Here is a 14,765-nt window from a genome sequence, read left to right as displayed (position 1 = left end):
AAAAGGTTCTGCTGGCCAGCGAGACCGTCCAGCCACATGACCGAGTGCCGCTGCTCTCCGTGCGCTGCATGCAATCCGCCAGAATACGAAGCGCTTGTTCCGCCAACTTGAATTACCAGGGAATCTGGGGGATAGGCGAAGGAAAATTGGGAACATGGGAACATAAAAAGTCCCCTGTACCACCTGCAAGTATCCCAATGTTTGAGAAAGAGACAGCAACAGGAACGCAGCAGCAGCAGCAGCAGCAGCAGCAACAACAACGCCATTCAACCCTTCACCCTTTTGGACGAATCAATCCCTCAGCAGAGTCGCTGCCCTGTGGTTGCCGTGCTGTCGTGCTGTGTGTTTGTGTATGAAAGCAAGGTGATACCGCATAGGGAATTGCCTTGACTGAAGCAACAAACGATGGCTTTGTCAGTGACGATGGAGAAGCTGGAAGGCAAGGAGGAGATCCGCGTCGAGCAATGCGTCGCCAACGATCCCAAGGAGGTCTATGGCTTCGTCTACGAGGACCCGAAGACGGTGCCCAAGAAGTCTCCAGCAGAGCGCAGGCTCCTCCTCAAAGCTGATCTGTTGATCGTCGGCATGACCTCGTTGGTGTTCCTGGTGAATCAGTGGGTGAGTCGTACCATACGTGTACATACCATGCCCTGTCCTGCCCTGCCGTCAAGGCACATAATGGCACACTATTGCTCCCCAGTACCATGGAGAAGGCTTTTTTGATTGACGACGAAGAACAGGATCGAGGGAACATCGGCAATGCCCGCGTCATGGGCTTCCAGGAGGACTTGCACATCAGCAATGGACAGTTCTATAACGCCATCTCCCTCTACTGTCCGCCTCTCTGTCTCACCCTTCCTCTCTGTATGATAGTTTGACGAGCGAATTGCTGACCAATATGAACTAGATGTCGGGTACATCCTCTCCATCCTGCCCGCGAGCTTGTCTGTCCGCTTCCTCAAACCGCACAGACAGATCGGCGGCTGTGTCATTCTCTTCGCCACGCTCTCGTGCTGCATGGCCGCTGCAAAGAACGCCCGCACAGTCTTGGCCCTGCGTATCATCTTCGGGTTCGCTTCAGCTTTCCTTCAAGCTTTGACGCTGTATATCAGCATGTGGTACAAACGGAATGAAATGGCAACACGAACTGGTGTGTTTTTCCTCGTTTTTGTTCCCTTCACAATCTTCGTTCGGTCGGTCGGGACGTGACATCTAAAGCTGAGATGCAGGCATCTTCTATTCCGCCGCCACCATTGCTGGAGGCTTCAGCGGTCTCATCGCTTACGCGATCCAAAAGAACCTTGATGGTGCCCTCGGCAAACCCTCGTGGTACTGGCTATTCATCATTGAAGGTGTCGCTGGTATCTTCGTTGGTCTGGCCTCTTGGATTCTTTTGCCGCCATCCCCAGACCAGTTAAAGAAAAACCACTGGATCTTCAGCGACAAGGAAATCGAGCTTGCCATCAACCGAATGAAGACGTACAACGTCGCGCACGCAGGCTTCACATGGAAGCAAATGTGGATTGCTCTGAAAGACCCCAAAACGGTTCCCTTCTGGTTCATAAGCGCGGGGATTTCCCTGGCGTTGGCTTCAATTAGTGCCTTCTTACCCAGCTTCATAGCTGAGTTTGGTTACTCCCGTGGTAAGGTTTATCCAACCACAGAATCTTCCCAAATTCCTGTGCGCTGTTGACATGCTTTCAGTCCAAACGCAGCTCTTTTCAATCATCCCATATGCTTGTGCTTTCGTCACCTTGGTTGTGGTCAACATCGCCTCCGACCGGCTCAACCTCAAAGGAGTATTCCTGATGGGTCTCCTTTGTACCAGCATCGTTGGATACGTCATCCTGATCGCTGTGCACAATGTCAAGGTCAAGATATTTGCGACATGTCTGATTACTATGGGGACTTTCCCTGGTGTGACGCTTATGGGAGCTTGGATGAATATCAACACCGGTGGCTTTACCAAACGCGCCACCACCTGGGGCACGGCCGAGATTGTTGGCCAATGCTTTGCCATCCTTGGATCCCATATCTACACCGATCCCCCACAATACGTCAAGGGCCACTCGATCGCACTGGCCTTCGAGCTCCTTGCCCTGTTGTCGGCCGTTTTCTGCTGGCTCTGGATGCGGTGGCTCAACCAGAAGAAGGAAAAGGAGGCGTTCGAACACGCAGAGGCCGGGACGACGGACCCCAACCTCCACAAGACGCTTGAGGACATCCAGGACTATCATCCCTCATTCAGATATATACTGTAACGTCTACACCCAATGAGGCCGGATATTCACAGGGCGACAGGGTCGTTTTTCTGGGGAGAGGCTCAGTGGGCTACGATGTACATACCTTGGATCAGTGTGCGATCTTCCGTCTGGATGGATCCAAGACGCCCATCACCATGAACCTGGAACGCGGCAAGACAGTCTTGCTCCGCGACAGCCTGCACCGCATATGCATGTTTGATTGTAACTGTCACTATCGATGCCTGTGTTCATAAGTGACGTGGGAGATGCTTGGTGAAGCGTGATGTGAGAGAATAAGAGAAGTGACGGGGATTTGCGAGAGATTGATGATGCCGCACAGGCTTTGGAGATTCAGAAGCTGAGATTGCGTCACCATGGCGCTATAAAGGCCTCAAAGGCCTCGACAGAAGATGTGGACATGCAGAATCCCAAATTGGGATGGAAGTTAAAATCGAGGTTGTGCCAAGAATGATGTCATGTGGTTTAAATTACGCGTCGTTACAGCACCCGGAGTCCCAATACTTCGCCGTAGCTTCCTGCTGCTCCCAAAACTGTGGGCCACTTGACAACCATCTGCACTCATCCACCCTCCCCAGCATGGCAAATTCGAAGTCATCCATGTCGAGATGATGCCCTTCAGCCTCTCCGTAACCAAGAGTAAGTCCCCGGTTTGGAGCTGAGCCAGTGCAAACTTCGTTATGCATCGAGAAAATCGAAAATGAGGGGAAGCGAGCGAAGCCCTAGCGGTTCCGCATGGCCAAAAGCCAATCATCCGATGCTGCACTAAGTAAAGAACACGGGTGGTGTGAGGAGCATGCGACCCAATAGGTCCTGGTAAGCAAAGTGTTCCCCGGCATAAAACCTGAACAACGAGGCTTTCCTCTTCACCGAAGGTTTAATATATTTGGCCCTTCCCCCCTCTTTAGGCCTGACGGGACAGAAAGCCCTGTGCTCGATTGAGGATGCTTACCACCGTTGTGCGAAGCAGTGCCATTGGAACACTCAGAACACTTAGAACAGCTCCAAGATTCCGATACATGTCCACGATGATGAAAGCACTCGTCTACAATGGCCCGGGCAAATGCGGCCTGGAGGATCGTCCAATCCCCAAGATCCAGGAAGCTTCAGATGCTATCGTGAAAGGTGAAGTCTAAACTTCTGAGCATGAATTACATGGCTGCTGACTTTGCTCACAGTGGTCTATACAACAATCTGTGGGACAGACACGCACATCCTGAAGGGAGATGTGCCGACATGTACACCAGGTCGCGTCTTAGGACATGAAGGTCGGCGGACCTTAAACAGTGAGATTTTCCTAGAGACTGACGAAGGCAGGTGTTGGCGTTGTTGAGGAACCAGGCTCTGGAGTTTCCCGGTTCAAGAAAGGAGATCGTGTCCTCATCAACTGCATTTCCAGCTGTGCAACCTGTAACTACTGCCGAAGAGGGATGCCCAGCCACTGCGTAAGTGCAGGATGGATCCTCGGGAACACGATCGACGGGACTCAGGCCGAATACGTTCGAATCCCGTACGCTGACAGTGGTCTACACCACGTCCCCAAAGGAGTCGACGAGAAGGCGCTTGTTATGTTGTCCGACATTTTCCCCACGGGACTTGAATGCGGGGTGCAGAATGGCAAAGTTCAGCCCGGTTCGACAGTCGCCATCGTTGGCGCGGGTCCCGTGGGCCTCGCAGCACTGATGACTGCCAGGCTCTACTCACCCAGTTTGATCATTATGATCGACCGGGATCCCAACCGTCTCAAAGTCGCAAAGTGGTTCGGGGCCCACCACACTGTGAACAGTGCAGAAGCGTCGCCTCTGGAAACTGTCATGAGTCTTACGGACAACATCGGTTGCGACACTGTGATGGAAGCCGTCGGGATCCCCGAGACACTGGAACTGGCGCAAGACCTTGTCGCGCCGGGCGGGACCATTGCAAACATTGGCGTGCACGGCAAGAGTTGTGAGCTGAAGATCGAGAAGTTGTGGGTCCACAACATCTCGCTGACTACAAGATTGGTCGACACGGTTACCACGCCCATGTTGTTGAAGCTGTTCGCCGCGGGAAGCATCAATCCTGGACAGTTGATTACACACGAGTTCCCGTTCACGGAGATGATGAAGGCATACACCACGTTCAAAGCGGCTGCTGAGCACGACGCGTTGAAGATGCTGATTACGATGTAAACACAGGTGTGAGGATTGGCTGTGACGTGCTTTTTTGAAAAGCGTAACGGTTGTGTTCTTTGCAGAGGGGTTACTTATACATGGTATCTCATGTTCGCCCCATGCCCACAGTTCGTGGATTCAATATCAAGTATCAAAACCCCAGTCCCTTGACTTCAGGATCCCCCATCAAGGCACTTTTGACTTCTTCCTCTCCTATTCGCAATCTGACCTTTCCTGCTCTTTCACCTTTACTCCTCAATTCCATAGCGATCACGCCCGCCTCCACTAGCGCTATTGCTGCCCCTTCCAAAGCGAGAATCCGGGGCCGGGGCATGACGGAGACAGAAGCGTTCTTTCCAGATACGCCGTCGTCCGCAAGCAGGAAGTCGTGGATCGTACTATTTTCGGCGACATCGGCTATCCGCTTCGCTTCGACGACGATGTCCCCCATCGTGGACTCTGCGATGCCCGTGCGTCGACTGCGTGCAGATATCGCCGCAAGGAGGAGTTTTGAGGCAAGCGGTAAGGATCGCAGGTGCTGCGCAACTGGAGAGGACGTGGCTTCGTTGATGGCTTGTTTGATCGTCGCGATCGTCACCCTTGTCAGTCGTTTCGGAGACTCTTCTTCCTCTCCAGCGCCGTTGCCTTTTCCCTTCGCAATGTGCCTGCCTCTGCGAGTAGGTGTGGTTGCTGGCGTGTCATCGCCGTTGTCGGCATCCATAGACGATGCGTTCTGCTTTTCCTGAGATTGCTCTGCGATTTCCACCGCTCGACGGCAAATGTCGAGCGCTCGTCTGGCATCGCCGGACACGGCTGCGACCTTCCGACTCGCGAATTGTACAGCGTCTTTGTCGACGACGTTGCCGGGGACCCCTTCTAACCTCGAGGATATGATCTCCATTAGTTGGGTGTGTGTGTAGCCCGGAAACGTTATCCTCGTCAGCCCAAGTCTTGAGCTAATTTTGTTGGACAGCGTCCGCTCTGGTAAGTCCATGGTGTTGGCAACCGCCAGGACGATCAGTCTAGAATGCCGCATCGCCGGCCAGTTGAAGAAGTTGTACATGACACTTTGATTTTTCGTCACAAGCTGATCGAGCTCATCCATGAGCACGACGCAGGGTATGCGGCGTGGCGAGGGATGCGAGAATTCTTGATCTAGAAGGCTCAAAGCATGATGCGGACTGACTCGGTCGCCCTTAAGTGCCTCCCACAGGAGTGAGTACGATTGATGCGGCTCTGTGACTTTCATACCGTTGATTTCGACAAAGTTGAAGTCGTCGAGTTCTTCGTTCAAGACTGCCTCGTGGAGAGATGCGACCACTTCCCGGACCGTGGCAGTCTTGCCGGTACCTGGTGTCCCCGAGATGTAGATGCATGCGCCGGAGCCGTCCACAATGGCGGAGTAGAGATGAGAATAGACGGTATGAAATTCGTTGGAGCGGCAGGGGAGGGATGTCGGAACGGCAGAAACATGGAGGGTTGCGCGTGCGTGCGAATAAGGCGTCGACATATACTGCGAAGGAGAAAGCACTCGGGTTCCTAAGGGGGTGATCTCAATAGGCTTCTTGATCATGATCCGCTTATGAGTCGGCGTGCTGTACTTGGAAGCCTTTGCCGAGGACTTAGGGGTCGAAATTGTTGCGGTCGTCTTCCTTCTCTTGTGAGGCGTTCGGGGCTCATCATCGATTGCCTCTTTTTGATGGATGTATTCAACGTCCTCCGATTTCAGAGTCTGCTTCTTCCGACCCTTCGTCTGCTCTTTGATCCAGTCGATCAGGTCCAAGAGATCTTCGGGACCTCTGTAGATCTCTTCCCACACGAAATCCTCGGTAAATCGTACCGTTCTCTGTTTGACCCCTCGCCGACACAGAATGGTCTTAGCATATCGATTAGCAGCTGATTTGGACTTTGGTGGGTCCCCGCCGGGATACTTCTGGAAGAAGGCCTCCTTTGACAGGACCGTTGCCTTTCCATTGATAGCAGTCAAAGGGTTCATGTTGAAGTCTGCGGTGATGTAGGACTCGTTGGGCAAGACATCGCCCGGGATTTTGGAGCGTTTTCCGAACATCAACTCTTCCGGCGTGCAGAACCACTGGATGCAGACACACATTTCGTCATCCCCGTCTTCGTTGGTTTCTGAGAACGAGCACGCAAGTCCGACCCAATCCTTGCCTTGCTCGGGAGACTTCAGCAATACCGAGTCCCCTATCCGCACCGAGAAGACACCCATACGCGCTCCAACTATGGCTGTCTTTTTCGGATTAAGAGCGTTTGCTTTCCGTTTCCTTGAGGGTATTGTCTCATCGCCCTGGGGATCACTCTGGCCTTCATCTTCATAAATCCATTGCCAGGGATGATCTTCATATCCGAGTTCATCGTCGGAATCTTCGCGTCGGAGGCCCCCTGTGGTTGAGTATGTCTTTTGCTTACGCATTGGCGAGAGGTGCAAAGCTGTCGACTGCAAAATCCCTTTTTCGGAGTTTTATTGCGTCTGTTCTAGGTTCGCTGTCCGATGACTTGTGCGCAATTTAGGAGCGAGTCCACGGAAGCAAAACGCGTCGACGCGTCGACGCGCCTCTATCGTGTTAGGAAATCAGCAGTGTTAAATGCGCTAGCTATAAACGGTTAGACTGTCTTGGCATGGCCACTGCGATGATTCGCCAGCGACCGTCTTCCACAGTCGTTGTTCTTCCATCTTCGTTCACTTCACTTCTCAACGGACGTTGATGACAAGGAAGAGATTCGACTGCTCTCGCGGAACTCTCCTCTTCATTCGCTTGGCTGTCATTGTCGCCACCGACCATCTATGGTAACTACGGTTGAAACTCAACAGCTCTCAATGACCGTCTGGGACCATCAGGCTAGATCTGCAGAATCAGATATGCAAATTCAACGTCTACTACTGACCGCCTCCTTAATGATCTAACCTTCCGTGGGTGTTGCCTGACGGCCTGTGTCTTACCAGATCTGATCCCAGGAGCGTGGCCGGCTTTGTGTCTTGGGACAGGCGGCTAAGACTCGGTTGTTTGCTATATGCCATTCGCCCTGTCACAGCTGGATCCAGGGTATAAAGTCCTGGAGGAAGAGGAGTGACCGGAGCTTATCACTTTGCAGGTTTGTCACGTGGTCGTTTGGACGATTTATCCACTTTTCCCGCCTCTTCTGATTGTTTGAGAAGGCACTCCCTTTGATTTCTTTACGTGTCTGTCTGCGTTACTGCCGGTTTTCACTATCATCATCACTTTTGATTATAGAAGCCCTTTCTGATCGCTCACGACCCCGTCACCTCTGCAGTCTTTGATGAAACACCCAAATACTTTCATGCTCAGAACCAGCAACAACTGTCGTCATGAGCGAGTGAGGTTTCCCGAACTGGCCCTTTTGTTTGCAGGAGCTAACTTGTCGACTTAGCCATGAAGGTGAAGGTCTTAACCTTGACAGTGCGTTTCTACCTGAACGTCTCGCTTTCTTTCAGCCTCCTCTCTGACGTGACGATTGAGGATCTGACTTCTTGTAGGATGGGAAGAGGCCAGCTTGCCTGGGGACTCCGTGTTTTCATATGCGCGGTCCGATGTGTTCAACCAAGGAATCGTGACTGGTAACAGCTATTTCTATCCGCCGACAGGACCGGGACGCCGCTTTGATCCAAGGAGAGGCCCCCCAAGTCGACCTCTGAATGGTATCCCTCCGGCTGACGGCCGCGCACCGCAGCAAACAGCTCTCTTTGGCCAAGCAAGAAGAGATGTTATCCCATCAAGGCAAATTCCCAGAGTTATTGTACCAGCTAAGAGTCCTGCACAAATCCAATGTGACGAGGGCCAACCACCGAATGGTGAATATGAGTTTGCTTCGAATTGGAGACACTTCCGAGCGACGGCGCTGAGGATCGATAGAGCAGCTCAACCACATCCGCTTCAAGTACTCCGAGAAATCATGGTCAAAAAGGGTTCCTATATAAGGAAACCAGGGGATGAAGATGTTAAGCTCTTCATCTGGGGTGATCGACATCAGGTGGCTGACACGAAGGTAGCGCTGGCGCAGTGGGAACGTGACGTCCAAGAGTCGCTCTCGCAGCCGAAATCAGCCGCTTGGGCTAAATATAAAGCACTAGATGGCCGAGCTGAACATCGAGCTGATCGACGGAGCCGAGAGAAGGCGTTTGAGCAGGCGTTGCGCAACGCACAAATTGATTATCCAGTCGAAGCTGCTCTTCTGTGGCCCAAAGATCTGGACATCGAGGAATTTGAGACGGCCAACGCCGAAGCTCTTGATCAAATCCGAGGCCGCTTCCGCTGTCGTATCACCTTTTTAGCATCCGATACTCAGCATGTCTTGATAGGCGCCCAGTCTGAAAAAGACGCTCTCTCTGTTATGTCAAGATTGTCGAATCTGATCAAAGAAACAATCTCTCGCAGAGATCAGCTCCTCGCAGTCAACTTGGTGCATCTCCCGGCCGACGAGATATTCGGAGACCAAGTTGGACTTCTAAACAAAGATCCGCAAAGTGGTACTTTCTTGCCCACCCTGCGCGGGAAGCCAGTCGCAGACAGGGAACAATGGGACCAAGAGAGACGTCAAGTACACATCAGCAATCGCAAGAAGATCAAGAAGGCGATTGATTCTTCAATCAAGGGACTCAGGATCTCACAGCATCACGTGCGCATGAGAGTGGTCTTTGGTGAGTTAGGTTTCATGCGCTTTCAGAGGCCAGCAGAAGGGGCCGAGACATATACGTTTGGTGACTTCTACAACATGGTTACGAAAGGACGAACCACATTGGCTTTGAACGGCCTTGCTATTCGGCAAGGTGACGTTACCGACCTGCCGGACGTGCTGAATTCGATGGGAGTCTTCTCGGAATGTACCGAATACTACGGAGCCTTCTTCGACTTTCCAGGGACATCTCAAAACAATATCCTTCGGCTCGAGACCGTCTTTTACCCAAGCGGCGAAAACGACACGGAGAGTCGCGAAAAGCGGTGGGTTGAGGTGGGCGACAAGGTTTCAAGACTTCAAGTCAGTCTCCTCAATTTTGAGAGACCAGACTATCAAGTGACCCTAGATGCTTTTCCTCTCCACGCGGACAAAGCCACTAAAGTGCACATGTCAGCATTCCAAGCCAATATCACAATGGAACGTCCGCCGAACGGAATTAAGACTCTTCCGCGACGACGAGTCAAGTACCCGCGCGGCCAACGTGGGCTGCAGCGTGTTGCAGAGCTAATCACCCTGAGTTGGCGGTTCAAAAACACCGACGGTGTCTTCGAGCTTCGCCGCAAAGATACCTACGATGAACTACCAGGTCGAGAAAGTCCTGCTCCGGCAGAGATCAAATGGCATGCATTGTACTATTATCCTCACTGGGATAGTTTGATGGGAGAGTATGCAAGCGTCAAGCCTGGAGAGGATATCCACTGGGTCAAGTCTGTGACGACGTTCATCCCTGAAGGCGGAGAGCAGTACGGGCCGGCTTTACCGAAGGGCTTCAAGAACTTCATCAGCGAAGTGGAGGAGATCCAGGATATTTTGGCGGAAGCTATTCGCCGTGTGGCGAAGGGAAAAGGAAAGGAGACGGAGGTTGAAGTTTGATGGCCGGTAGTTGGGGAGAGGACCTTGAGAATGGGCGACAGTGAGGACAGAGATTTCAACGATATCAGAGGCTTTGTTGGGGGGGGGGGGGGGGTTTCCAAGCTCGGCTGTCCCAAAAAGAGTCTCGGCGTTGTCTAGGTTGCACCAGCAATAGGGTTCACTTCCATCGAGGTGTTTCTCCTTACAAGGCAATCATGGGGTTGATGGACCACCTTCCATAGCTCCCATGTTATTCCGTACGAATATGTCCTGCTTTTTCGGAATCTTCCCACAGTCTTCAGGACTATCCAGCTCCCTTGGACCCGCTGCCGCTTGTTCCTCCGGCCTGCCGTCCAGCACCAAACTGCATCGGCTGTTCCTCGACCATTTTCCGCCTGAGGGCATCTTCCACGACCTTCAAGCTCTCGGTCTTGCCGCCCACAACCTTCTCGATGTCCTGCAGATTCTTGGTCAAGTCCTCAACCTTGCCCTGGTAGAACTTTGTTGCGTCTGGGGGTGTCTTTTCCACAAAAAAGCCCGTGCCCACGTCGACCATTACCATGGGGGATTTTGACGGCGTTTGCGAAGATGATGACGAGGAGGAAGAAGTAGAGGGTTTGGGCGCCGCCAGCGTTCCGGGCACGTAGAGGGACATTGTTAGGGGGATGAGTAGGGGCGTTTCTGTACAGAGGCGCCAGTTTCTCGTTAGCATTTTACTGGTTCAAATATCCATGTGATTTTATTTGGTGGTCTCCGACTTCTTCTTGCCTATCCGCGCGCAGCGCAGTTGAAGCCTCTTTCACAAACAACGGTGCGAGAAGGGAAGAAAAGAGAAGCGCAGACAAGCCGAGAGCAACAAAGGCGGTGGGCCCGTGCAAATCACCCTCGGGCAGGAGTGTGGGTGTAGTGGTGTGTGCAAAACGAAATAGAAAAAACCCGCTAGTACCTCCACTTCTCCCCTGCACGCCATCCCGTATGCTGCGGATGCAGTCCTTGAAGCGCGATTGCGCAGCGCGTAGCCTCTGGTACGAGGTGCTCAGGTGCTCGAGCTCTTGGGACAGCCGCGCCTGCAGTGTAGAGAGTTGTTGTACGGAGAGTGTGTTGATGTCGACGGGGGTCTGCGTGGATTGAGACATAACTGTTCTCTCTCTTTGATTTGTTTTCTTCTCGTCGGATTTCGCTGATGCTCTCTGGGTGGCTGGTTTTGAGCTGCGCTCTGGCTGCGGTCGTAAGGGTGGTAGGAGAGAGAATTAAGTGGTAGTGGTTGCTGAATTGTTTTCGAGCTTCACGTTCAGTCGCAGACCGGTGGGTTGGTTTTACCCTCGATTGGAGGCGGGGAAAGTGGGCGCTGCGGGATATGAACTTCAGCCTTGTAGACAAGGCTGTGAAACCTATGGCACTTTTTCCCTCTCAAAGAATATTCTCCAAAGCTACTCTGTCCTGCATATATATCTTACATTGATGCGAGTGGGGTATCCTAGACTACAGCATGAGTATGCATCGCTTCTAAAAAGTACATCAAAGCTGCTTCAATAGATCATGCACGAACCCGATGGCATCACTGACGCTGACCTCCTGTTTGACCTTTAGTCTTCGACACTGTACCTCGACTTTCCCTTGCTCAAATCCTTTGCCCACAACCACAATGACGGGGTACCCAATGGCATCAGCATCCTTCAACTTCCATCCTATGCCTTGCTCTGGCCTGTCGTCGAGGACGACATCGACGTTACCAAGGCTAGAAGAGGACAGTTGATCGCAAAGCTGCTCAGCAGCGCGTAACCTCTCCGCATGTGACGATTGAACAATGACAATAGCTTCGAAGGGCGCAATCGCTCTTGGCCAATTGAGACCAACGTCATCGGAAAGACATGATGCAACCGCTGCAATCAGACGAGACACACCGATGCCGTGACAGCCCATCTCCACGGGTAATGCCTCTTTTCCATCACCGTGCCCAGCGACAAGATCGAGTTTGGAACTGTAACGGGTCCCTAGGTGGAAAGTGTGGCCGATCTCGATCGCTTTGTCCACTCTCAGTCTGCCGGATTTGCATTCTGGGCAAGAGTCTCCGGATTCCTGCTTCAGCAAGTTTATTCCACCATTCTTGTCGTTCTGCGGAGCCTCAATAACGTAGGCGTCGATGTTGCGATTCATCGGAGGAGAAGCAATAAGGTGGCTAATCTCGTCCCGCCGAACGCGTGAGTCAAGGACATAGTATATCGATGGTCTTTTTGCTGAGGCATCCGCTGTGCCACTTACTACGAGCTCCTTGAAGCTCTCCGTTGGTCGCTCCAGCCCTGTATCTATGTCCAATACACCGTTAAGGACTGCCTTGACGGCGTGGGCGTTGATGGATCGTAACGGAGCTTTATCTTCGGAGTTGCCGTGGGGGAGTAATGGTACTATAGCGCGAACCAAACTCCGACGATCTGTGCTGAGAAAGTTCTCTTCAAGATATGCTTGGCGGGGGTTGCTATCGGTAGCACCAACTTCGGGTACCTGAAGCGGTCGAGGTGGATACACCGGCTGCGAAACAAATTCTTCATTGCGCGCATAAGAGCATTCCGAACATGTGATCACAATGTCTTCCCCGGCGAAGTTGGGGAAGTGATACTCGTGGCTGAGATTTCCTCCCATATCGCCTGACACGGCTCTAGCCTCGACGTATTTGATCTTGAGTTCGTCGAGGAAGTTGCGGTATGCGCGTCTTATTTCGTCGTATGTTATGTGAGCATGTTCTGGGGTAGAGTCGAAAGTATACAGATCTTTCATGAGAAATTCACGGCCCCGAAGGAGTCCGCCACGAGGCCGCTTCTCGTCGCGGTATTTTCGGCCAATCTGGTACAGCCGGATAGGGAGCTGCTGCCTTGTCTGGATGATGTCGGAGAGCAAGGTGGTGATCTCTTCTTCGTGAGTAGGCGCTAACAGCCACCCGGTGTCCCTCCGGTCTTTGAACATGAACATTTCACCTCCACGTTTCAGACGTCCTGACTTCTCCCACAGCGCCTGCGAGGAGATAGAGGATAGCGAGACTTTAGACGCTTTCACTGATTTCATATGCTTGTCGATGAGCCTTTCTAGCTTCTCCTGAACTCGCAGTCCAAGGGGCAGCATCTGGAATATGCCGGCATAAGCCTGCCGAAGATAGCCAGCCCGGATCAGCAGTTGAGTAGCGTCTGGAGCGACATCGTGCTTTTGCACGTTGACTGTGGGTATCCAGAAGTCGGATATTCGTTGCCGCGCAGCAGCATGATTGAACCGAACACCAAAGCGGCTCCTTTGAGCAGGACGGGGAGCTGCTCCCTTAGCTCTCCAGGACGGAACTGGAAGCTTCATATCTGACTCCTATTCCACTCCGACGGCTCACCCAAGCGTGCTACTGTTATTTCGTTGTTGGTAACCCGACATGTTGTCAAGCTGGTGCTATGGACTCGAGGGTTTCTGGATGAGGTTTTCTAAGGAGCAGAGCTCACGGGTTGCACGACAGCCTATCAAGCGGCGCTAACCAAGGAGCTTAATTGCTTGCCAAGCGAGCTAAAAAGCTTAACCCTTGGTTCACCCTCTGACGCGGTCTGAATGGTTCACCTCTGAAGTAATTGACTGTGAGGCTGGCATCGTCTTTTTCAAACTTGGCAACGGACAGCCATACTAGTCATGTATTCCTGCACAGTCGCAAGATGCAATGGATGATAACTTCATCAGGGCCTATCTATCCACCCGCTCTAGGGGCAGACTGACCGTGAAGATGAGGTATGCTTCCAGACATCTCAGACGAGATCTCAGAAATCAGTTCCCACTTCCCGTCACCTGCTTCATTTCTTTGTCCCTTTGCAGATTGGTGGAGTGATACCGCCCAGGGATGAGATGGATTCGAATCTGATAGGTCCACCGAATCTTGTTAATTGTTGCCGGCATGGCTCACCCATGGCTTGCCAGCCAGATCCCGTGTGAATCTTGTGCGTGTGTCAAGACCTGCAGCAGTTGATGTCCGTAATATTCGACAACCGCTCGCATCTTGACGACCTCAGAGCCGCCGACCTCTCAGCTTCTCAGCGACTTTCCATCAAGATACAAAATGATTGTCTCTAGGCCCATCATCACGCTAACCGCCTTGTTATTCCCTTTCCTCGCAGCGGCATACCCTGCTACCGGTGGCAAGCAGGACGTTCCCTTCAACATAACCGTCCATTCTGTTGAACCACCTTCGCACAAACTCCAAAAGCGATACAAGAACAAATCCTGGGACCCGCCATATAAAGGAAAACCACCCGCCTGGCCCTCACAAGAGGACGCAGCCTTCCCTATCCCCAGCTTCGAGCGTACTTGCGTCACCGACGCCCGCGTCGCCCTCTGGAAATGGCGCTACCTCTGTGACCGCGCGTTCGACGAGTCACTTAAGACGACAAATCCACGCACCCGGATCCAGTTCTGCTTTCATCCCCCTCCCTCCGCGGAACTCTGCTGTGACGTGGATGGCAACGCCAAATACGGCCAAACCTGCCTCTCCTCGCCGCTCTGGCCGCAGGACGAACAACAAGCAGCGTGGTGCAGCAACGACTGCCGCCTGTCATTGGGGCCCTGCATCTTCGGGGAGTACGCGGAAATAAACAACCCAGAGAACGTGTGCAAGTGCCAGTTCGAGAAATGTTATATACCAGACGAGTTCAACTGGATGGGCATCAATCCCGAGACGGACGGCAGTGGATACCCCGGCCTGAAGGTGGAATCGTATCTACACGAGGTGAAGACCTGATATGCGGGTGGCCTGGGATCTCACTTG

At 52.6% G+C, this 14,765-nt stretch overlaps 7 protein-coding genes across 7 annotated transcripts; 4 read left to right on the top strand and 3 right to left on the bottom strand.

Moving 5' to 3' along the window:
- Positions 1-423: 423 nt before the first annotated feature.
- On the top strand, positions 424-2,261 carry Z519_01745 (uncharacterized protein; the record flags this gene model as incomplete). Its single annotated transcript, XM_016759502.1, has 5 exons — positions 424-618; positions 672-834; positions 908-1,150; positions 1,230-1,643; positions 1,705-2,261. The coding sequence occupies 5 exons, from the start codon at positions 424-426 to the stop codon at positions 2,259-2,261; spliced, it is 1,572 nt and encodes a 523-aa protein (XP_016624830.1).
- A 1,028-nt stretch (positions 2,262-3,289) lies between these two features.
- On the top strand, positions 3,290-4,432 carry Z519_01744 (uncharacterized protein; the record flags this gene model as incomplete). Its single annotated transcript, XM_016759501.1, has 3 exons — positions 3,290-3,386; positions 3,440-3,529; positions 3,579-4,432. 3 exons carry the CDS (start codon positions 3,290-3,292, stop codon positions 4,430-4,432), a joined length of 1,041 nt encoding a protein of 346 aa, XP_016624829.1.
- Positions 4,433-4,565: 133 nt separating this feature from the next.
- Positions 4,566-6,848, bottom strand: Z519_01743 (uncharacterized protein; the record flags this gene model as incomplete). Its single annotated transcript, XM_016759500.1, has 1 exon — positions 4,566-6,848. The coding sequence occupies one exon, from the start codon at positions 6,846-6,848 to the stop codon at positions 4,566-4,568; it is 2,283 nt and encodes a 760-aa protein (XP_016624828.1).
- Positions 6,849-7,763: 915 nt separating this feature from the next.
- On the top strand, positions 7,764-10,003 carry Z519_01742 (uncharacterized protein; the record flags this gene model as incomplete). The annotated part of the gene is made up of 3 exons (XM_016759499.1): positions 7,764-7,771; positions 7,826-7,854; positions 7,932-10,003. 3 exons carry the CDS (start codon positions 7,764-7,766, stop codon positions 10,001-10,003), a joined length of 2,109 nt encoding a protein of 702 aa, XP_016624827.1.
- Positions 10,004-10,286: 283 nt separating this feature from the next.
- Positions 10,287-11,118, bottom strand: Z519_01741 (uncharacterized protein; the record flags this gene model as incomplete). The annotated part of the gene is made up of 2 exons (XM_016759498.1): positions 10,287-10,663; positions 10,929-11,118. 2 exons carry the CDS (start codon positions 11,116-11,118, stop codon positions 10,287-10,289), a joined length of 567 nt encoding a protein of 188 aa, XP_016624826.1.
- A 382-nt stretch (positions 11,119-11,500) lies between these two features.
- Positions 11,501-13,321, bottom strand: Z519_01740 (proline-tRNA ligase; the record flags this gene model as incomplete). The annotated part of the gene is made up of 1 exon (XM_016759497.1): positions 11,501-13,321. One exon carries the CDS (start codon positions 13,319-13,321, stop codon positions 11,501-11,503), a length of 1,821 nt encoding a protein of 606 aa, XP_016624825.1.
- A 739-nt stretch (positions 13,322-14,060) lies between these two features.
- Positions 14,061-14,738, top strand: Z519_01739 (uncharacterized protein; the record flags this gene model as incomplete). The annotated part of the gene is made up of 1 exon (XM_016759496.1): positions 14,061-14,738. The coding sequence occupies one exon, from the start codon at positions 14,061-14,063 to the stop codon at positions 14,736-14,738; it is 678 nt and encodes a 225-aa protein (XP_016624824.1).
- Between the last annotated feature and the right edge of the window lie 27 nt (positions 14,739-14,765).

The sequence above is a fragment of the Cladophialophora bantiana genome (genome assembly GCF_000835475.1).
Source record: "Cladophialophora bantiana CBS 173.52 unplaced genomic scaffold supercont1.2, whole genome shotgun sequence".
NCBI lineage: Eukaryota > Fungi > Ascomycota > Eurotiomycetes > Chaetothyriales > Herpotrichiellaceae > Cladophialophora > Cladophialophora bantiana.
This window is presented reverse-complemented; position numbering and strand designations above follow the sequence as displayed.